This window comes from Pogoniulus pusillus, chromosome 11 (genome assembly GCF_015220805.1).
Source record: "Pogoniulus pusillus isolate bPogPus1 chromosome 11, bPogPus1.pri, whole genome shotgun sequence".
Classification (NCBI taxonomy): domain Eukaryota; kingdom Metazoa; phylum Chordata; class Aves; order Piciformes; family Lybiidae; genus Pogoniulus; species Pogoniulus pusillus.
In genome coordinates this window covers 13,209,360-13,231,211 of record NC_087274.1, presented here as the reverse complement: position 1 = coordinate 13,231,211, position 21,852 = coordinate 13,209,360, and the positions used below count along the sequence as shown (strand labels likewise).

General features: G+C 55.0%; 1 protein-coding gene and 1 long non-coding RNA gene across 2 annotated transcripts in view; one reads left to right on the top strand and one right to left on the bottom strand.

Annotated features, from left to right (window-relative positions):
• Window positions 1-3,601: 3,601 nt before the first annotated feature.
• On the bottom strand, window positions 3,602-4,945 carry LOC135179378 (uncharacterized). The gene is made up of 2 exons (XR_010303994.1): window positions 4,284-4,945; window positions 3,602-4,180 (listed from the first exon to the last, which is right to left on the bottom strand). It is a non-coding gene; the product is annotated as an uncharacterized LOC135179378 (long non-coding RNA).
• A 130-nt stretch (window positions 4,946-5,075) lies between these two features.
• The window catches only part of NTN1 (netrin 1), a 122,231-nt gene continuing 105,454 nt past the window's right edge, over window positions 5,076-21,852 (top strand). The window contains exon 1 of the mRNA XM_064151110.1: window positions 5,076-6,191. Within this exon, the coding sequence (XP_064007180.1) occupies window positions 5,168-6,191 (1,024 nt within the window). The 5' untranslated portion in view covers window positions 5,076-5,167. The remainder of the gene's footprint in view (window positions 6,192-21,852) is intronic.

Below are 21,852 nucleotides of genomic sequence, written 5' to 3'. Positions count from 1 at the left end.
TGTTTTTCTAAAGGAGAGCCAGAGGGATGCTTTCCGAGGAAAGAGAGGGAATTGGATGGTGGGCCAAGCATCTACGAAGCATTAAGTGGTTTAGGACCAAACTGACACTTCGAGTGGGAGCAAACCGTGAATATTCGAGCTGTATAAAGCCAACTGCCTGCCGAGAGCCAGGGAGAGAGATTAAATGGGGAGAGATTAAATATCATGTGCAAATGTTGTGATCTGTGTTGGCAGAGAAGCACCAGACCGGGGAGAGCCAGTGGTACTTCCTTGCCCCGTTCCCTTGGGACATCTTTCAGGATCAGTCGGCTTTACTCCTCGTTCTCCGCCGTGGTTTTGTAACACTCCAAAGCCAGGCGATGCCAATCCCTGTACCTGTGCATAGGGAAGTTTTGGAAGAGCATCCCCGAACAACACTTTCCCTCTTCCTTCCCCTTCTCATCCCAAGAAACCATGTCTTGGTTGCTTTCTGCAGCCCAGAGCCGACCCCTCGGAGCTCAGGTAGTCGTGACCTCCCAACCCCAGGGTCCCTCTGCCGAGGCCCAGCCGATGGCAAAGCATCGCAAGACAAGTCGGAAGAGCCTGACCAGGGGGGAACCGGCCTATCCCCTCCTCCTCTGCGAGAAGGCAGCGGCCGGGAGCACTGTGTGGGTTCCGTGAGACCGGGGAGCATCCGAGGCAGGACCATAGGCTTCGGCTGCAGCACTGCGGTTCAGCCCTTCCCGGAGCCCCGGTACCCCTATCTCCGCCGTGGGTAAGAGATGTACCCGGTACCGAGGCAGGAGAGACGGAAGCTGGAGCAAGATCCTGTGGGGTCTCCTCGCCCGCTGTAGTCTCCGCTGCTCTCCGCACCTGCGGGGTGATGCTGGAGGAGAACAAACACTCCAAACCACACCCCGATACCCGAGTTTAGAAGATCGTGGAGATATTTTCACACCTCAAACCGCCACCGCTTCCCCTCCCCTCCAGCCCCCGTCGCCTTGATTTAGCCCTTGGTAATTAATTTGGCATTTCAGAATAGCTACTGGGCTGGATAATGGCCTCATTCATCTCCCCAGCCTAATCTGAACAGAATCTGGAAGAAAAGCTTTCAGAAAGACAGAAACTGCCATTCGGCAACTGCTCAAAAGAACTGTCACTCCGGGGGAATAAATCGCTCCTGATTATTTCAACCCAGGTCTCCTCTGCCTTTCCAGCCGCTCCCGGTCCCCGCCGCGGGGACGGCCCCCAGATATCTGAGGACGCGAAGATCTGGTTGGGTTTGCCTCCCCCCACCCTCCCTTCTCCAAAACCCGAGGCCGGGCGGTGGCAGGGGCAGCGCATTGTTCCCGGGGAGGTGGGCGAGCTCCGGGACTCGAAGCGATTTGACTTTTAAAACAGGCTCTGAGCGCCGGGGCCACGGCTCTCGGGAGCTCCCGGTGAGGTTCAGCTAAAGCCCTTCTTCCTCTGACTCCAGTGGGGCTTCTCCACTGACAAATCCGGTGGAAAGGGGCGTTCCACTTTCCCCTGCACCGGCCTGGCCAGCCCCGGTCCTGCGGCAGGTACCGGAGATACTGACGTTGATTCAATTTCCATGCAGGTTACTGGAAATGCCCTGGTCCCGTGCTGGTACTAGAGATACCGGCGATGCTTTGGCCCGGTGCAGGTTCTGGAGATGCTCTGTTCCTGGTGTAAGGTACCGGGGATACCAGAGGTACTTCACTCACGATGTAGGCAGCAGAGATGGCACTGGTGCTGATACCAGAGACACTGACGGTACTCTGTCTCTAGTCTATGTACTGGAGGTGCTCTGCTCCTGGTGATGGTACTGGAGACTCTGGCGATGCTCTAGTCCCGATTCAGGTACCAGAGACACTCCAGTCCCGGTGCAGGAACTGGATACTGGAGATGCCGTGCTACTGATGCAGGTACTGGAGACTTTCCTGCCCTAGTGTTGGTACCAGAGATTTGAGACACGCTCTGCTGCCGGTGTTGATACCAGCGATGCTCTGTTCCCGGCGTTGGTACCGGGGACACAAGTGGTACTCTGCTCTTGATGCAGGTACCGGCGGCGCTCCAGTCCCAATGGAGCAGGAGCACAGCGAGATCTCAGCGAGGCTGTAGCTGGCGAGGGTCCGCCTCCCCCTAGCCGGGCAGGACCGAGGAAAGCTGATGCTCAATGACAGGAAAATCAAATCTGCAATGGGGAAGACGAGCCAGAGTAACAGCCTCGTGCCCCAAACATCACCCCTACTCCATCCTCCCGAGTCGACCCCCGGCTCCCTTGCCCCGGGAGTAAACAGACTCGGGCCTGGGCCCCGATGAGCTGCTCTTCTGTCCCCGTGGAGCCGCTTACATGTATTTAATAGCTCGAGGGCGAGGTAATTAGAGGAAAGCCTCAGTAAATCACGTTAATGACCGCAAGAGCCATTATAAACCCCGGGGGTAGGGAAACACCGACTGAAACCAGCGAACAGGGCAGGAGGGAGGCGAGAGCCGCAGCCTGTGCTCGGCAGCCGGGCAGCGACGAAGCCCCCGCGCCCGGCACCTCCGGTGTTAAATTAACACCCCGCTAATGGGATTAAGCAGCACCTCGGATCTGCGGGGAGTTTAACGTGGGTGAGGTTTTCATGCATCCCCTCCACCCCATTTTTCCTTAGCGGACGGGACTGGAGGAGCCAGAGGGGAGGATTTAAAAACTCTACTGAACGTGGAAGAAACGTCGAAATTTCAGCCTGGAGAGGGGGTCCAATCGGAGCCAAACCGGCATCTTTTCCCGGTGGGGGGAGACGCGGGTGCTGACAGTGGCACCTGCTTCGTTCCAAGCAGGCTCCTGGCCACTTCTTCACGACCCAAACACGGCGGAACAGAATTCCCGCGGGTAGGTCTAGTCCCGGACACGCGTGGCCGGGAGAGAAGCAGCGAGTGTACAGAGCCAAGATAGTCACGGCACCCGAGAGGGTCACTGGTCCGAGCTTGCCGCCCCTGTCTAGGCACGATGAACTTCGGGGACTCGGGGAAAGACAAGCAGGGCCTCATCCCATCCAGGGAATGTCCTCACAGCCGGGGCCGAGCCGACGGAGAGCCCTCACGGGGCGATGATGTCCTCCAGGGTCTTCCAGCCTGCCCCCACCAGCGCGGGACTGTTTGGTCTGAATCCATACCCTCCACAACGGAATGGTATCATCGTGACCCCTTCATGCCCCAGACCAGGTTGCCACTCAAGAGAGGGGAGAAAAACATTCCGAGGCTGTGATACCCCAAGGCTCTGTGTGTGACCCGGGGAAGTCAGGCCGCGTCCCTGAGTTACTAGGGTGGGACCAGAGGATGGAGACTCCCCTCAGCCCTGAGTTGACCGTATACCCTTACATCTCAGCCCCCTCCTGCCCCTACCCCCGACGAGTATCCAGGGTGTCGGGAGCAGGACGGAGGGGCTGTTTTCCGGGGAAGAGTTAACAAATCCCGGCAGCGGCAGGGCTGGGGGGACGGGTTGGGGGACTCCGGGGGGAGCGATGGGGGCAGGGAGGCTGCGAAGCCCCGCTGCCCTGCAGGGAAGGCGGTTGCATTGCCAAAGACACCCCGCTGGGATAGCAGGCCCGGGAGCAGATTAATCAGGCACTAATTCAATTTACAACAACCACTTTTATTCAGCTCGGTGGCAAAGAATTCAAAGCGGGGAGAGGGGCGGGCGAAGGGGAGGGGGCGGAGGACGGTCCAGGGCTCGCCGCTGCCCGGGCAGCCCCCGTCCCCTCGGGCCGCCCCGCCAGAGCTCCCCGGGGAGGGGACCGTGCCACCGTGCCAAGACCCGGCTGATTGAGTGACACAGCGTGGGCAGCTCTCCGGGAGAGGGCACCTCCGTTGGAAAAATAAAAGTGCCCTTTTAATGAAGGAGAGAGGGAAGGCAGCGAGCAGGGCGGCCGGGAGCCGCGGGAGGCAAACCTCTCTGTTCCCTTCAGGGATGATCTCTTCGGGGTCTCAGTACCGTGCCCCGGGACTGGCACATCGGCCGGCATCGCTCAGGGTAGAGCCGAGCCGGAGCGGATCCAAGGGAAGCAACCGTCGAGGGGCTACCTGCCCTTACTTGGGGTTCCCTGAGGTGGGAATGAAGAGCAGACCCGGGCTGGGGTACGGCCTGATGCAGGAAAAGGGTCTACCTTTAAACTCTTGTTGGCTTTAAGGGGAGCGTCGACAAGCTGCAGACCTAAGGGAAGCAGCGAAAGGCACCGCACAGCCCTCATGCCCGGGCTGTTCCCGGGGCTGCCCAGCAGAAACCGCCCCTCACCGAGATCTGCCCCGAAACCAACCTGCCAGGGGTCGCCAGGCCTCACAGTTCCTCTGTCGTGTCCAAGGGCTCGAGGTTTCCCCCAGTTCAACTTCCCAGACATCGAGTTTTCTTTCCTGGGGGTGAAGGCTCCATGTCGAGGAAGGGGGGCCGGTGCCAGGTGGGCTCTGGGGCCCTGCACTGGACCATAGCTCTGTCCCGGCCACCCCTTCCCGATCCAAATGAGGAGGTCAGGGCTGGAAGAGAAGGGAAGGCCAGCAGCGAGAAGCTGGGAGAGGACCCGCTCCTGTCCCTCCCGTGGGTAGGAGTGGGGACTTTTCCCGACCTCTCCTCCCCGATTTCCCCACCCCGTGCCCACGGAGCATCCCCAGCTGATGGGGCGCCGGCACAGAGGGGGCATAGAGCTGTGGGGAGGAGAGGGGCCCATCCACAGCGCCTCGGGGCGGGCTCCGTCCCTCTCCCATCCCTCTCCCCCCACCACCCCCGCCCTCCCCGCGGCCGTGTGCGTGTCTCTGGCTGAGCCGCCAGTGGATGTCGTTGTTCTGTTCCTGCAGCGCGATGTCACTCCTTTAGCATGACCTCAACCGCGGCGGGGGCTGGGACCGCCAGTCATTCTCCTCCGTACGAGAAGCCGGGGCGGGAGGCAGGCGGGACCCAGCCCCGCCGCCCCGCCGCACTTTTGTGGTGCGGCAGCCGCCGCCGCCTCCCCTTTTCTCCGCGGGGCTGGCCGCGGGGCGGGAGATGCTCCGCGCTCCCTGAGCCGCTGCTCCCCACGTCCCGTCGGCCAAGTCTCCCCCGCCGAGCTGCTCCGCGCTAAAGCGGCGGCTTTCCCCCCTCCGCCGCCGCCGCCCCCTCCTCCCCTCCTCCCCTCCTCCTCCTCGCCCTCCATCGCGGAGGTTGCGCAGGATGGCGCGGAGGGGCGCGGAGGCGGCGCTGGCCCTGCTGCTGGCGGTCGCCTGGCTGGCGCAGCCCCTGCGCGGGGGCTACCACGGCGGGGGCATGTTCGCCGTGCAGACGGCTCAGCCCGACCCCTGCTATGACGAGCACGGGCTGCCCCGCCGCTGCATCCCCGACTTCGTCAACTCGGCCTTCGGGAAGGAGGTGAAGGTGTCGAGCACCTGCGGGAAGCCGCCGTCGCGGTACTGCGTGGTGACGGAGAAGGGTGAGGAGCAGGTCCGCTCCTGCCACCTTTGCAACGCCTCCGACCCCAAGCGCGCCCACCCGCCCTCCTTCCTGACCGACCTCAACAACCCCCACAACCTGACCTGCTGGCAGTCCGACAGCTACGTCCAGTACCCCCAGAATGTCACCCTCACCCTCTCCCTGGGCAAGAAATTCGAGGTGACCTACGTCAGCCTGCAGTTCTGTTCGCCTCGCCCCGAGTCCATGGCCATTCACAAGTCCATGGACTACGGCAAGACCTGGGTGCCCTTCCAGTTCTACTCCACGCAGTGCCGCAAGATGTACAACAAGCCGAGCCGGGCCGCCATCACTAAGCAGAACGAGCAGGAGGCGGTCTGCACTGACTCGCACACCGACGTGCGGCCCCTCTCCGGCGGCCTCATCGCCTTCAGCACCCTGGACGGCCGCCCCACCGCCCACGACTTCGACAACTCGCCCGTGCTGCAGGACTGGGTGACGGCCACCGACATCAGGGTGACCTTCAGCCGCCTCCACACCTTCGGCGACGAGAGCGAGGACGACTCGGAGCTGGCCCGCGATTCCTACTTCTACGCCGTCTCTGACTTGCAGGTCGGCGGGCGATGCAAGTGTAACGGCCATGCATCGCGATGCGTCCGCGATCGCGACGACAGCTTGGTGTGCGACTGCAAGCACAACACGGCCGGCCCCGAGTGCGACCGCTGCAAGCCCTTCCACTATGACCGGCCCTGGCAGAGAGCGACGGCCCGGGAGGCCAACGAGTGCGTGGGTGAGTCCCACGTCCCGGGCACGGACGCGAGGGGGGAAAGATGGGGAGAGGGCAGTGAAGCGTCCTGGAAGGCATGGAAAGAAAGCGGGGGAGCCGGCGGGAGCCGGGGAGGGAAAGGTATGGGGACATGCTTGGAGGGAAAAACATGAGGGGACACAGCACTTGGCAGCATATCTTCGAGAACAGAGAGGGAAAGGCTTGGAGAAATCCAGGATCCGGCAAAGGACGGGGAGGGAAAGGCGTGGGAATGTCCAGGACCCAGCAGCAAATCTTCAGGGAAAGGGAGAAAAAGTCGTATGGAGGTAGAGAAGTTGACAAGAGAACAAGGAGAGAAAAGTATGGGGACATTCAGGATTCTGCAAGGGACCTTGAGGGACAAGGATTAAAAGGCAAGGGGATATCCAGACCACGGCAAGAACAGGGGACATTCAGGACACGACAAGGGACGTTTAGAGTCGGGAAGTCAAAAGTACAGAGACATCCAGGACTCTGCAAGGGACCTTCAGGGATGGGGAGAGAAAGGCACGGGAACATCCGGGACCCGGCAAGAAACGGGGAGTGAAAGGCATAGGGACATCCAGGAATCATCATGAACGGGGAATGAAAGGCATGGGAACATCCAGGCAAGATGGGAACATCCACAGCAGGAGACCCTCAGACAACGGGGAGCAAAAGGCTTGGGGACATCCAGGGAGACGGCAGTAGGTACAGGGGCATCCAGGAACACAGGGAGCAGGATAGGGACACGCAAGGAGATGGACAAAAGAAGGGTAGGGCAAGGACACTGAGGAGCGTGGGGAAAAAAAGTGACACCGAGGGACACAGAAGCGCAGAGCAGGAGATGGGAAGGCACTGGGAAGCGCAGGAGATGGGCCACCGAAAGAGCCGGTAACGCACTGGTGACAGCACTGAGAGACCCCGAGGTTCAGAGCAGGGGGCACGGGGAACTGGGGACCACCGGGACGGAGAGGCGCAGGCACTTGGGGCAAAGGATACCGATAGCCCCGGAGATGTGGGACGGGAGACATGAAACAACCGGGAGTGCAGGAATGCAGCAGAGGGGGACTCGGTAGTACGGGACAGGAGAATCCAAGGAGCTCGGAAAAGAGCGGAAAGGACACTCAGGCGCCCGGGATAGCACGATTCGTGCCTGGACAAGCGCTCAGGAGCCCCGGCTGGCCGGGAAGGGTCTCCCGCAGCCGGCAGCTTCCGGATGGGGTCCCGCAGAGTACGGGAGGGGATCCGATTCGGGGAATTCTGGAGCTCCCCGGTAGCTCAGCGGCTCAGAGCCCCGCCGCAAAGCCTCCAGCTCGCACAAAAGGCTCTGTAGACGCATGGGACCGGCTTCGGTCCTCCCCGGAGGGCGAAGGCTGCCGGGCACTGGAGGGGCAAAGCCTGCGGCTCCCGTCGCTGCATCCTCGGGGCTTGCGAGCGGCCCCACGGTGAGGTGGCGGAGCGGCAGGGACTTGAACGAGCCCCACGGCGGGCAGGGAGCACTCGTTTCGTTCCGATTCGGGCGAGAATCACGGCTGTAGCACAGCCTCAGCTTCCGGGCTGCCTCCGAAGTGAGCCGGCGAATCCCTCGCTTCTGCCCGGGGCGGTCGATGGTGAAGGATTTGGGGCTCCTTTGAGTCCCCGTATATCCCACCAACGGCTCCTCTCGACCTCCCATCCTCTGCTCCCCATATAGATCTCCCTGCGCGGCCGCTCTCCGTGGTTTGTGTGGCCGGGGCCAGCCCCTGGGACTGTGTCCTGGTGACTGGGGGAGATCCATCCTCGGCAACTGGGATTCGCCAAGAGCTCGGATCGGCTTCCCCGGCCCCGCCGACTCCGTCCCCGGTGCACGCCGCCGTTTTGTTTACATGGAAAACACGGCCCCGTTTGCAAAACATTTCACAGCTCCGACGATAAGAATAAAAGCCTCTCGCCGAGCAGCTAGGGTTGGGCCCTCTTTTCCGTTTTATTTTGTTTTTGGTTTTCTTCTCCTATTTTTTTCCCCCAAATCACAATCAGATGTGCAGACAGTGCAACTTCTCTGCTGCCGCCTCTACCAACGAGCGCGGGTTATCTGGGAGCGAGGAGCCCGCTGCTGCAGCCCGGTGACACCAGGGGAAGCGGTGGTGCCTGGCTCGGCGTGGGGATGAGCTGTCCCGGCTCGGTCCGGAGCCTCCGTTCGGCTCCCGCCGGGGCGGAGCAGGCGCGGCCCCGGGACGGCGGGAAGCAGTGGGGAGATGCCGGTTCCCGGAGGGGAAATCGGTGGGTGACGCTCGGATGTGCTGACAGCGGCGAGCCGGGGTTTATCTCCCTGTCTGCTTTTCTTTTGTTCCGACAGGGTCCCGGGGACGGGACTCCGGGACCTGATTCTTTCCCAGGCGAGCTCAGTACTGCCTCTTACTCAGCAGCAGGTCCAGGGGAGCAGGGGAGTGCTTAGGCTCAAACTCCCCAGGCCTCAGACTCTTACCAGAGGCAGGGACGAGCACCCTGTGTGTGGAAACAGCTATCGACGGGGCCATAAAATGTGGTGGCATCTCGGGGTGCTCTCGGACCCTTGGTTTGCTCCACAGAATTCTGAACTGCTCCTTGCAAACCTTTCTGCTCAGTTATTTTGCTGGCCCTGCACACTTCACCATCCTTTTCCCTTCCAATCTATTTCCAATAAAAAGGAAACGAGTTTCCCAGTTTCCAGTAAAAATGTGTGACTTTTGTGCCAGGCTTTGCATTTCAGACCGCGCACAGTCCTCATCTGCCTTTTTCTGCAAACGAAAATCACTCAATTTCTTCCTTTTTTTCCCCCACCAGCTTTGCTGGGAAGTGAGTATTTTACAAGTCTGAAGCTCCGGTAAACCAAATTCTCCCCAACCCCTTTCTGCTGCACGTACCCTGAGGCTATACCTATCAGCCTGCAAACCCAGTCACCCCCTAACAACTACGTTGCTTCTGCCAAGCCCACACTGACTGGAATAATCCCCCCAGATAAAGGTCACAATAACCCTATTCAACTCCCATCCACTTGCTCATGACCATCGGCCCACCCTGGTTTCTTTCCTGCGTCCAGGGAGAAAGTCAAGCTCCGTGGTCACCACGGAGCTGCGGACACATCGTGAGCTGGGGAATGAGCCATGTGTTAGTGGCGATGGTGCTGGCTGCGTGTCGGATGGATCTTCAATAGCTTGAGGGGGAAACCAGACCCTCCCGAGCCGTGCTGGTGAGGGGGTAGGCGAAGCAGCCAAAATCAGCTGAATTGATTTTTAACAGAATCATAGATTCACGAAAAATCGTTTCAGATTATTTCCCCTTGAATCTCACAGGTGTGAGAACTGATTACAAAATTCTCACTAAATTTGCCCCATCCCCCCTTCCCCCCCCCCCCCTTCTTATTTTTTTTTTAAATTTTTCTTTCTAGAAAATTGGTGGTTTTCTTTTTTTCTTTTCTTTTTCTTTTTCTTTTTCTTTTTGTTTGTTTTGTTTGTTTTCCAACCAGAGAGGAAAAAAAAAAATGACAGAAAGTGTCTGGTTCACTTAAAAATTTGGATTTTTTTTTTCCCTTTTTTTGGTAAGCTTCTTTTCCCCTGCCAAAACTAAATCTTTGTTCCTATTCATGCTTATTTGGGGCTGAAAAAAAAAAAAGAAACTCCCACCCAAACAAACAAACAAACAAAAAAAAAAATGAGCTGGAGGTTGTGACAAAAAGTCAAAATTTCCCACGGGAACATTTCCCATCAGCCAGATCTAATTTTTCTTTATCACTTCTCGCTGCCTGCAGGAGCCTGGGCACTGCACAGCGGAAGAACAGGGCCTGGCTCAAGGAGATGTTCTCCAGGGTCCTGCTCCTGCAGAAGGAGCTTGGCCAGCAGAATGTTTCACAGATTTGGGTTCCCATCAGCTTTACCTGGCAAATAACTCATCCACGTAGAGCTTGGCCTTACAGTCCGGATTTGGCTGGGCGCCTGGCAGCTAACATGCTCCAGGGAGGACACAGCTTGGAGGCAAGCTTGGAGGTCTGTTCTCCATCCTCCCTCTCTCCAGCACCGTTGGGCTGGCTCCGTTTGCTCAGCATTGGTCCAGCCCAAACTTCACATCTCCAACCCAGTTCGTTCTGCTGAAGCTTCCAGCTCCCCTGTGAGAGGAGATTGCAGCTGGGAAAGGCTTGAACTAAAGTGCTGTGAGAATTCAGTTGCTGATGAGTTTGTGTAGACACATGGAAATGCAGGCAGGGGCTTCAGCTGGATTTAGTGAGGTCAACAAAACACAACCAACACCATTGCATGATTTCTCATAAACCACTGTGTCATTTTGAGTGCTGGAACTGTACAGGGATAAGCATCGCTTTGGGATACTCCATGAAGAGGAGGCTGAGGGGAGACCTCATGGCTCTCTACAGTCTCCTGAAAGAGGGTTCAGTGAGGTGGGGATGGTCTGTTCTCTTTAGTATCATCTAATAGAAGAGGAGGAAATGGCCTGAGGTGGTGACAGGGGAGGTTTAGGTTAGAGGTTAAAAAAAACAACTTTGCTGCAAGAGTGGTCAGGTGTTGGAATGGTACAGCTATTGGAACTTGAAATACTGGAACATAAGCCATGGACAGGCGAGAGTGCACGGGCTCAGAAGTACTGAGTTAAGATAAAATAGGAGGTTGGAATGGCCTTAGAGAATGTAACAGGCTGCCCAGAGAGGTGGTGGAGTCCCCATCTCTGGAGATGTTCAAGCAACCTGGGATCATGGCACTTCAAGACATGGTTTAATGGTCGTGAAGGTTTCATGTCAATGTTTGGATGTGATGAACTTGGAGGTCTTTTCCAGTCAAACCAATTTGATGATTCTATGATTTCTCATTAATCCAGAGTGCTTGGGACTGCACAGGGACAAGCGTTGCTTTGAGATACTCCCTTTATCTCCCATAAACGTCTTTGCACTTGCCCTGGCCAGCAACAGCAAACCCAGCCTGCAGGCTGCTAACAGGCATGTTGAGAATGACCTCCAGACTGCGTTCCCAGCGCTGGCCTGGTGCTCCCCAGCCCTGGCTCCCCAGCCAGGAGATGCGCCCAGCACCTGCACGTGTGTCTGACGTCAATGGTGTCTGCAGGTGCTGGGCGCCTCCCGAATCTTGGCCCTGGGTGATGCCTGGAGAGCCTTTAACAATAACAAGTGCAACTGCAGCGAGGGAAAGGAAACATCTTGTGTTTTCAGATAGGGGATTTGGCACAAACCACTCATGGAGCCTGGTGTTAGACAGGCTCTGCTCTGCTCCGTTGTGTGCGCTGCGGGAGGCTTCCCAGGCTGGGATGTGTCTCATGTCAGAGCAGTTTGCCAGAGAGTCTCTTCCTCCAGCTAAAAAGGAAACTTCATCTCAGGCACAGAAGGGACCAAGAACTACTGGAGAGCAGCTTGCCAAATATTTTCAATGAAAACTTCTTTCCAGACAAACCTCCTGGGGTTTTATCTTCTCCAGGGAGGTATCTGAGCCTGTGGGCTCCCCTCCATCCTCATCACAGCCAGGAGAACCAAATCTCATGATCACAGAATGCCCCCAAGGATCATCTGTGCCAACCTTTCTGGATGGTAGTGTAGTTGAATTGAGCTGGCCCAGCACTCTGTCAAGCTGAATCTTGAAACTGTTCAATATAGGGGAATCCACCACTTCCCTTGGGAGGTTATTCCAATCTTCAAATGTTCTTCAGGGGAAAAATGTTCTGAATTCCAGTTGGAATCTCCCTAGAAGTGACTTGTCCCCATCACCCCTTGTCTTTTCCATGGCAGCAAGCTCTTCTCTCTCTGGTCCTGTAAAGGCATCTAAAGTCTGTAAGACTTCATCTCAGGAAGTCCCTGGAGTCCTTTACTAAACATAGGTGACCACTTTTCTTTAGCCTGTGCTAATCACCTCCACTTTAGAAGTCTGTATGTTCTCATCCCACCCAAAAATGTTTTCCACAGGGTTGGCACTGCAGGCTGTTGGATAGCCCTATGGGATGGTTCCTTCTCATTCCTCTTGGTCTCCAAGTGGGACAAGGAGTCAAGATGGTGGTGACTGATGTCTTCAGGCCCACCAGAGCATGCCTGCAGATGTTGCTCAGCTCACAATGAAGTCCCTGGTGCTTGTCTGTAATGTTAAGGAATCCCAGGAGCATGCAGGTGAGTGAGGAGTCAGGACAAGTCCCGGGGCCACCAGTAAGTGACAATCACAGAATCACAGGATCACAGAACTGTTGAGGCTGGAAGAGATCTCTGATCATCAAATCCAGCCCACAGCTTGTGGTGGCTAAGACCCATCAGACCAGGAAGGCCTAGGCTTGTGGAAGATGTTCTTTCTGTCTCCTCCTCTCCTGTGGCCATTCAGGGCTCTGCAAATAGATCCATCTCAGAGTAGGACAGAAGGAACGAAGTGGAGCGTGGGCAAGACCATTAGAGCAGGCAGGGCTACATCCATTGCATCCTCTTTCCCTTGTGTTCCTGGCACCATGGTGGGATGGCAGTCAGATAGAGGGCATAGGTTGCCTTACAAATCCCTCTGTGAGAAGAGGTGGAGTCTGGGTATTCCTGGCATTTTCCCCCCTAAGCTCTTCCAGAGGGATGGGGAAGGTTGCAAGCATCCCTTCTCACCTTGTAACGCAGTGACATTTCTCACCCAACCAAAGGGGCTCTGAGCAGCAGATTCAAGGTGACCACGTAGGATGGACATGCCCATGCAGGACCCCCCAGATGCCCCTGCAGGACTCCCAGGGCATGGTCCTCTCCACCTGTCTCAGACAGATGCTGTCGCCTGAGGCAGCACAGTGAAACTTCATCCCCAGCTTGAGCCATCCAGACAAGGCTGACTGGTGGATTTTGGAGCTGCTGTGTGCTCCTACCTTCTGAGAATGTTTGGGATAGTCACCATTCCTGACAGACAGCCTTGTCTTGTCACCCCATGCCTCAGTTTCTGCTTGCACAAAATGCTTTGGCTCTGGGGTAAGGAAAGGGTGGAGTGGTATCAGGACATCCCTGTGTCTGGGGAAACACCATGACTGGGGCAGCTTCTCCAGCAACATGGCACCAGCCAGCAACTGAAACAGACACTGAGAGTTGGACCTCCTGTGGCACCATGGAGCTGTGAGTCCTTTGTTCCCCAGCCCTGGCTCATCACTTGCAGCACCATGAGCCATCCATGGAGCTGAGTCCTTTGTACCCCAGCCCTGGCTCATCTCCTGCAGCACCATGAGCCATCCATGGAGCTGAGTCCTTTGTACCCCAGCCCTGGCTCATCTCTTGCAGCACCATGAGCCATCCATGGAGCTGTGGATCCTCTTGGGTTGCTCAGCATGTTGCTCAGCACGGGGAATTGCAGAAGCTGTGGGTAAGGCTGTATTGCTGAGCAGATGGGTGCTGTAGCCATAGAAATATGGGCCCGTAAGCTGCTGAGACTCCCATTGTAGGCTCCCAAGTAGGGCCTTGCCTGGGCAGAGCTTTCTCACAGGCTTTTCTTCTCAGGAAGCTTAAAGTTAAACTGATTTCCAACAGAAAGGTTTTTACACCCACAAACAAACAAACAAAAAAGGCGCAGTTAAGGCTAAAACAAAACCAGGCTTGGCACTCTGGGTTGGACACTTGCCTTCCCTTCATCTTGTCCACAGCTAATCTCTGCCCTCCTCTTTCTGGGCCAAAGCATGTCATCCTCATTCAGCCTTCGCTGGCCTCTCCTCCACAAGCTCCCCGTGAGCATCCCCAGTGCTGCCTCACTGAGGATGGAGCAAGAAGCACCAAGGGGCTCCTCGGTCTGCTGCCTCCTCGATCTGCTGCCTGCAGGGATCCTGCTTGTGAAGAGGCTGCCAGGGTTTTGCATCTCCTACCTGGCTGTGTGGTGAGAGCAGCTGGGACACAGGAGCCTGTCTTCATAGTCCCAGTGGTAGGACTTCAATCTCAAGGCCCAGGACCCAACTAGGAGAAGATGGAGAGGATGCTTTTCTCAGGCATTGATCTTGGAGCAGCCTTTCAGTATCTGAAGGGGGCCTATAGGAGGGCTGGGGAGGGACTACTGACAAGGATTTGCAATGACAGGATGAGGAGGAATGGGTTTAAACTGGCAGAGGGGAGATTGAAACTGGATGTTAGGAAGAAGTTCTTTCAGTGAGGGTGGTGAGACACTGGCACAGGTTGCCCAGGAAGGTTGTGGCTGCTCCCTGCCTGGAGGTGTTCAAGGCCAGGTTGGATGAGGCTTTGAGTGAGCTGTTCTAGTGGGAGGTGTCCCTGCCTATGGCAGGGGTTTGGAACTGGATGATCTTAAAGGTCCCTTCCAATCTAAAGCAGTCTATGAGTCTGTAAGGTGAGTGTGATGGTTTGGGGGTTACCCCGCCCCCCCCACACTTTGTATTTGCCCCAGCTAACTCAGACGGACCCTGGGAATATCGATGAAGCAATTTATTTACAGCTAGCAGAATTTACAAGCAGCTATTTACAATATATACTGTTCTATACAATTATATACAGAAATATACAAAGGATAAACAATACAGAAGCACAACTCCCCTCCCAGAAACCTGAGTCCCCAGGAGGGGCTCTCAAACCACCCCAACACCTCCCCCCGGCCCTCTCAACCTTACCCCAGTTCTCAGGAAGAAAAGAGGTGCAGCCAAGAGGTTAGGGAGCAGGGTTAGTGGGAGAAGGGTTAATGAGATGTGACCAGGTCTAAGGCAAAAGCAAGAGTGAGAGACAAAATGGAGAAAAAGTCTTTCTTCTTCCCAGAGTTCTCAGCGAGACTGTGAGAGAAGTTGACATCAATTGTTTTCATTTCACTGCCTGTTATCTAGTTCTTGTACCAAAACATTCCAGCTTGCTTCAAACTAGCACAGTGAGATGCTCCATAGAATCACAGAACTGTTCTGGTTGGAAGAGCTCTCTAAGATCATTGAGTTTAACCACTGACCTAACACCACCATGGCCATTAAACCATGTCCCCAGGTGCCATGTCCACACATTTCTCCACGTATCTCCCCCTCATCTTTGGGGATGAACTTCCTGACCACAGAGGGTTGTTGATTTCTTGGCCTCTAGGTCTCTCCTGCCTCCCTTCTGGGATACCCTACTTTTTTGGTACAGAGCTTTTGGAAGCTCTTGTGCTTATTGTGGGATACTGCATGCTGGACTTGGGCTGTGCAAGCAGAGTTTTTCTGGAGACCTTCTGAAGGATTTTGGGTTGGTGTGATGAGTTTCTTTCCCAACCAGTTTTGCTTTGGTGGACATGCAGGGTGAAGGAGATATTTGAGCCACTCTGTTTGTCTTCACAGCATGCAGATGTGCACATTTTGCTGTTGAATGGCAGAAACAAACCCAAACTGACCCCAGGACTTACCAAACACAAGATCCAACCTTTCCTAGAGAGCACTGACTGAGCTTCCAGCAGTGCAGGACACACCAATCCTCACTGTATCAGAACAGGCTGCCCAGGGAGGTGGTGGAGTCCCCATCTCTGGAGTTGTTCAAGAAATGTGTGGCCATGGCTCTTGGGAACATAGTTTAAAGGCCATGGTGGTGTCTTGTTGACAGCTGGACTTGATGATTGCAGAAGTCTTTGCCTACCAAAACAATTCTATGTGTCTAAGCCTGAGCCCTTAACATAAGGCAGGGCTTCACAGCTCTTGGACTTGACCCCAGTCAGACAACTTATTCATGGTTGCACCCAATAGATCCTCCTGATTTTCTAGGCAGCAGCAGGGCAAACAGAGGTTTTGCTTCCAGGATCAGCCCCTGCAAATGGCTTAGACCTAGGGAAAGGATTGGGCAGTGACAGAACCCACCAGTCACATCTGCTTCGTCCCCAGGGTGTCTCTGGCTGCCGTTTGGCCTTTGCCACTGCAATCAGCAGGGGATATTTCCTTTGAATAACCCAAGCTCCCCTCCCAGTGCATCCCTGCCAGATCCCTGCTGCTTCCAGCGTGACGGAGCCAGGGAGCCTGGCACGCTAAAGGGGCTCAGCCTGGCTCTGCTGCCCGGTGGCATGGGAAGAGGGCTCTGTGCCGAGTGGGAATCAAAGCACAGCTCAGGAAGAACTGGGCCAGATCCTCACCTGGTGCAAATCCAGCTCTGCCCAGTGGCACTGTATTCACCCCTTCTAACCACGCTCCAAAAGTCCGTCCCGAGGGCTGGGACGGGACAGTTTGGCTGAGCTGATGGGCAGGCTTTTAAAAAGATATCTGTATAATAGCTTTCATTTATAGGGGGATTAGGATGCCCTTGGGACTGATAAGGAGACAGGGAGGCTTTTCCTGCTCTGAGCGCTTGCTGCCGTGGAGGCTTGGCTGCTCTTGCTCCATCCCCTGTCTGCAGCGGGGATCAGCGGCATAGAAGGGGCTTGGGCACACGCTGGCTGTGACTTTGCATTAGGGTCAGTAGAAGGCAGGTGATTATCTGGTTAGAAGGAACAAAACCTTGCCTTTTTTTGGTAGGTGCTAAAGAAACAGGTTCTGACCTGGCAAGCTCCTGTGTCAGCAGTGTGTTGGGACTGGAGGAGGCACACAGCTGAGCTGGGAGCTTGATTGATGGATTGATTTCGAGCAGAGCTGGTTTTAGTGGAGTTTGGAGCTTCAAAACTGCGGGAGTGATGTGAGCAGAGACATTGCTTTATCCTGAGGCTCAGTGAGGATGGTGCAGGGCACTCCAAGGTCTCGGCTGACACTGGGACTGCTGCACCCACAGGCACAAAATTGCTGCTGCTCACAAGCTGCATCTCCTCTGCAAAGAGATCTGTGCATGGCTGGGTTGTGCAGCATGCAAAGCAAGAGCCCAGTTTCATGTCCCCCACACAGCTATGAGAGCAGGGGGGGTGCCAGGGGGAGTTTTCCTTTCAAACTCTTTCAAAGTGTCTTGTGAATGATGTGAGGGCTGAAAATTGTACCTGCCTCTCCCTCATAGCATCAGTCTGCTTTGGTTGGAAAAGATCTTTAAGATCATGCAGCCCAACTGTTATCCCTGCAGTGACAAGTTCTTGGTAGAAGATTGGAGGGTGGAGGAGGACAAAACCTCTTATTTAAACTCTTCTTGAGGTGCAGGGTCTTTCTGAATTATTTCATTAAGGGTTATGGGCTGGCAGAACCTCTGTCTTTGCCCACTTCTTGTCACCCAGGTTGTGGACGCACCAGGAGAGGGATGCCCTCTTGCACAAAGCCCAGCATAGGGGCAGGGTGTCCTGGATTGCTGCAGTGGGGGATTGCAGCCCCCAGCCCTGCTCCTGCGATGTGCCCCTGGGGCTGGAGGAGCCCAGAGGACCTTTGACATCTTCTGCCGAAAATGAGCAGTGAGGAAGAAACTGTGAGGGCAGAGGAGAGGGAATCTTGGTGCAGGTCGTGATGAGAACCTCTGGAATGGCTCTGAAAGAAACTTTTTCCTGCTTGAGGATCAAAGCTGCCACATCTCCCCTGCCTGGGGAGAAGGTGAAGAGTCAGAAGCCTATATCCAACAGCCCCAAATTCACCTGGAAAAAGGTAACAGCAACATGAGAGGCAGGAGCAGCCAGGGCATTGAGCAGCTGGGCTCTGCAACTTTGTTTTACAGCAAACAGATTCTGTTTGACCTGTTGTGGGGGAGTTGCTGGGATGGAAACTGCTTTCTGATGAGGAAAAAAAGGAGATGAAGATTCAATGATGGTGCATGAGGGAGCAGGAAGAGCACTCCCCGTTTTTTCAGGATGCTAGGAAGTGCAGAGATTTCTTTCCACACCCATCCTAGGTGGGAAGCAGAGAAGAAAAAAGCAGGAGGAGAGCTGCTGGCTCAGCAGTCCCTGCTCCCTGCATTTGCTCTCTGGGCTCTGTGCCATATCCGTGCTGGGTCTGTGAGCTCCCAGCTTGCAGGAGGAGAAGCCCAGCTGTTCTGTCCCTGATCACCATCTTTACACATCTCTGTGTACGCTAACCTCACAGATTTGGATGGGAAGATGGATGAGAAGTCTGTGTCATCTTCCCTGTGGTATTTCAGAGTCATCCATCACCCAGATCCCTACCAGGCTGCACTCTGTGGCGCTGCATGGAGCGTCGTGATCCATGCTTCATTTTGAGTGAGCGGGACAAATTTTGTGGCAGCTCCATGGGGCAAATTAATGACTCTTAATGTCAGATGTCTGGGTATTTAGGGTCCAGCCTCAGACAATCAGACCATAATGGATGGAAAGAGCAAGGGCAGCAGATGTGATGGCAAAAAGGGAGTTTTTGCATCCACTGGGGGTTGTTTGGTGCCAGCATCTTGGTTTACTCTCACAGCCCCAAAAGTACTTCCCTTCAGGGTGTAGTGTTGATCAGAAGATGCTCTGTGAAGAGCCAGGTCACAGATGTAGTGAGGTGGGAAGGAGTGAGTGAGATGGTGTGAGTAGGAAAGATCTGGATCTCCCTGTTCCCATCCTCCTCTTCCTCATGACAGACCTTCCCAGAGGAGCCACAGATCTCCCAGCATCACTGATCATGGCAGTGTGAATTAATGCAGAACCAGAAGAAGCCTGTCCCAGAAGCTAATCCAGTCCTGAGGGATATCTAAGAGACATTAAGAGACTGCAAACAGGACAGGAAGGAAGGTCAGACTATGGATGGAAGATTCACACATTCACAGATTGCACTAGGTTGGAAGGGACCCTCAAAGGTCATCTTGTGCAAACCCCCTGCAGCCAGCTGGGACATCTCCAACTAGACCAGGTTGCTCAGGGCTTCAGCAAGTCTGAGATTGAGTTTCTCCAGGGACAGGGTCTTTATTGCACCCCTGGGCAACCTGTTCCAGTGTTTCACCACCCTCATTGTGCAGAGCTTCCTCCTGATGTCCAACCTAAGCCTCTCCTGCTCCAGTTTCAAACCATTGCTCCTCATCTTTTCCCTACAGGCCCTTCTAAACAGTCACTCCCCAGCTTTCCTGCAGGCCCCCTTCAGATATTGAAATGCAACTCTAAGGTGTCCTCAGAGCCTTCTCTTCTCCAGGCTGAACAGCCCTGACTCTCCCAGCCTGTTTTCATAAGACAGGTGCTCCAGCCCTCTTAGAAGGTCTGGTTTAACAAATCAGCCACCGCGGTGCAGGAAATGAGCAGCCTGACTTAGCAGGACACCCGCAGGACGGCCAAAGCTTGCTGCTCCCTCCTGGCGCTGGCAAGCAGCTGTTGTTCTCCAGCCCCATCTGACAAGTGGTGCAGAACCACGCAGGCAGCCCTGGTGCGCAGCTCCTTCCTCTGGCCTCGCAGGCTGTCCCGAGCTGGGCTGTTTACTGCGTTGTCCGCCCGCCCTTTTGCAATAGGGAGTCAGTTCTGCTTAATGTTGGGAGATTGTAACGTGATTAACCCAAAGTCTCATGAAATTAAATCACTTTGCTTCAAAGCAGCCGGGGAAAGGGGGGAGCGTCCCTCTGGCAGCAAGGGCTGGCCCAGCGGATATTGAAAGCAGACTGGTAGCCAGTCTTGCAGGGTGCACAATTGAGCTCTGACAGTCTGAAGGCAAATACAAACAGCAGCTTGTGTTTGCACACAAAGGCTCTGTGCACCACTATCCCCAGCCCTGTGCTTTACGCCCTGGGCTCTTGGGCTGAAAAAAAAAAAAAAGAGAGAGAGAGAAAGAGAGAGAGAGAAAAGGGGAAAAAAAAGCCGGGAGGGAGGGCAGGAGGGAGGGGAAACTCCACTGCATATTTAGGAATGAATTGAACTGTGCAAACAGGGCCATTGGGAAGCTTCGCGGTGTAAGGCTTTGGATCAGCTACCCGCCGGGGCTGGAACACAACTGCTGGGCTTGAAAGGGCGACTTTCACGCTGAAGCAAAAGTGGACAAAAGAAGATAAATGAAACGGGCTCCCGGCGGGGTATGGGTTGTTTGTTTTTGTAACTCGGCTAATATTCCTGCATTGTTCAGCCCAGCGGCCCCGGTGCCTCTCCTTCACATGCCGCTCGTAAATCGGGGCTGAGCAGGCAGCACGGGGCAGGGAGGGGATGAGCTGCTTCAGCTCTCTGCCCTCAGCTGCTCTGGTCCCCAGAAGGTTGTCCTCTGTGCTCGTCGTAGGGAAGGGTGTTGGATGCTCTGCTGTCTGTGGGGTCGCAATGGGAGCGCTGCGTACCGAAGAGGTCTGAGCTGGAGTGGTCATGCTCAGCCCTGTTCGTTCCCAGGTGAATTCAACCTCTGCTCTGCCCTGGTGAGGTTCATCTGCAGTGTAAAGTTTTGGGCTCCCCGGTTTAAGAAGGACAGAAAACTGCTGGAGAGGGTACAGGAAAGATGATTAAGAGTCTAGAATGTCTCTCTTAGGAAGAAAGGGTGAGAGGCTTGGGGCTTTTTAGCCTGGAGAGGAGAAGGCTGAGGGGGGATCTTACCAATGCTTATAAATACTTCAAGGGTGGGTGTCAGGAGGATGGAACCAGTCTGGTATCCAGTGACAGGACAAAGGGTAACAGCATCAAACTGGAACATAAGAAGTTCTGTCTAAACATGAAGAGAAACTTCTTCACTTTGAGGGTGACAGAGCACTGGAACAGGCTGCCCTGAGAGGTGATGGTGAAGATCCCTTCTTTGGAGTCATTCAAATCCCACCTGGACACCATCATGTTCAACCTGCCCTAGGTGAACGTGCTCTGGCAGGGAAGTTGGACTCAGTGATCTCCAAGGATTCCTTCTGATACTTACCAGTCTGTGATTCTGTGATTCTGTGAACCTGGAGTTATGCCAAGGTATTTTAGGGCACAACACATCACTCAGCCTAATAGAGGGAGGGTCAAGGAGGGCTGTGGACCAGTACAATTTTGGTATCCATCATTTTCTGTAGCTGAGCATGACACAGCCTAATGATACTCACGGATCTTGCAGCGAATCTGCTGGGATTTGCCCAAGTGGAGGCCTCCCAGATGAACTGTGGGTACCAGCAGTGGTGTGCCAACCCTTTCCAGCAGCAGAGCAAGAAGCAGTGCTTGCCCTCATCTGTATGCCTGGCAATGTGTCTCTATTGTGCTTGGAGCCTGACTGGAACCATGGTGCTTTCACGAGATGGATGAGCCGTGGAGATGCGGTGCTGAGGGCCATGGTTTAGTGGTGGCCTGGCAGTGCTGACATATGAGGACTACAGGGAATAGAACAAAGCTAGAAATGGGTAGATTCAGACTGGATGCTAGGAAGAGGTTCTCCATCATGACGATGGTGAAACCCTGGAATGGGTTTCCCAGGGAGGTGGTGGAAGGCCCATACCTGGAGACCAGGCTGGATGAGGCTCTATACAGACTGATCTAGTATGAGGTGACCCTGTCCGTGGCAGGGAGATTGGAACTAGATGATCCTTGTGATCCCTTCCAACCCTGACTGATTCTATGATTCTAATGGTTGGACTTGATGATCTGAAAGGTCTCTTCCAGCCTAAGCAATTCCATGATCCATGATTCCATGGTGCATGCATGATCAGGGCATTGCAAATTCCCCAAACCAGCCTTGTTGGACACAGCTAAGTTAATACAGGCAGCTGATTTTCACAAAGTGTTAAGGATTGGAAGGGACCTTGAAAGATCATTGAGTCCAACCTCCCTGCCACAGCAGGATCACCTAGAGTAGGTCACAATCATCCCCAAGTGCCAGGCTCTTCAAAATTCACTTGCTCCCCAGGGTTTCAGGCAGAGAAGCAGGTCTAATACCGCATTCTCTCGTTAGCACTGAGTAAGCAAAAGCTTAATATTCAGCTGCATAATTATTTTGATCAAATCAA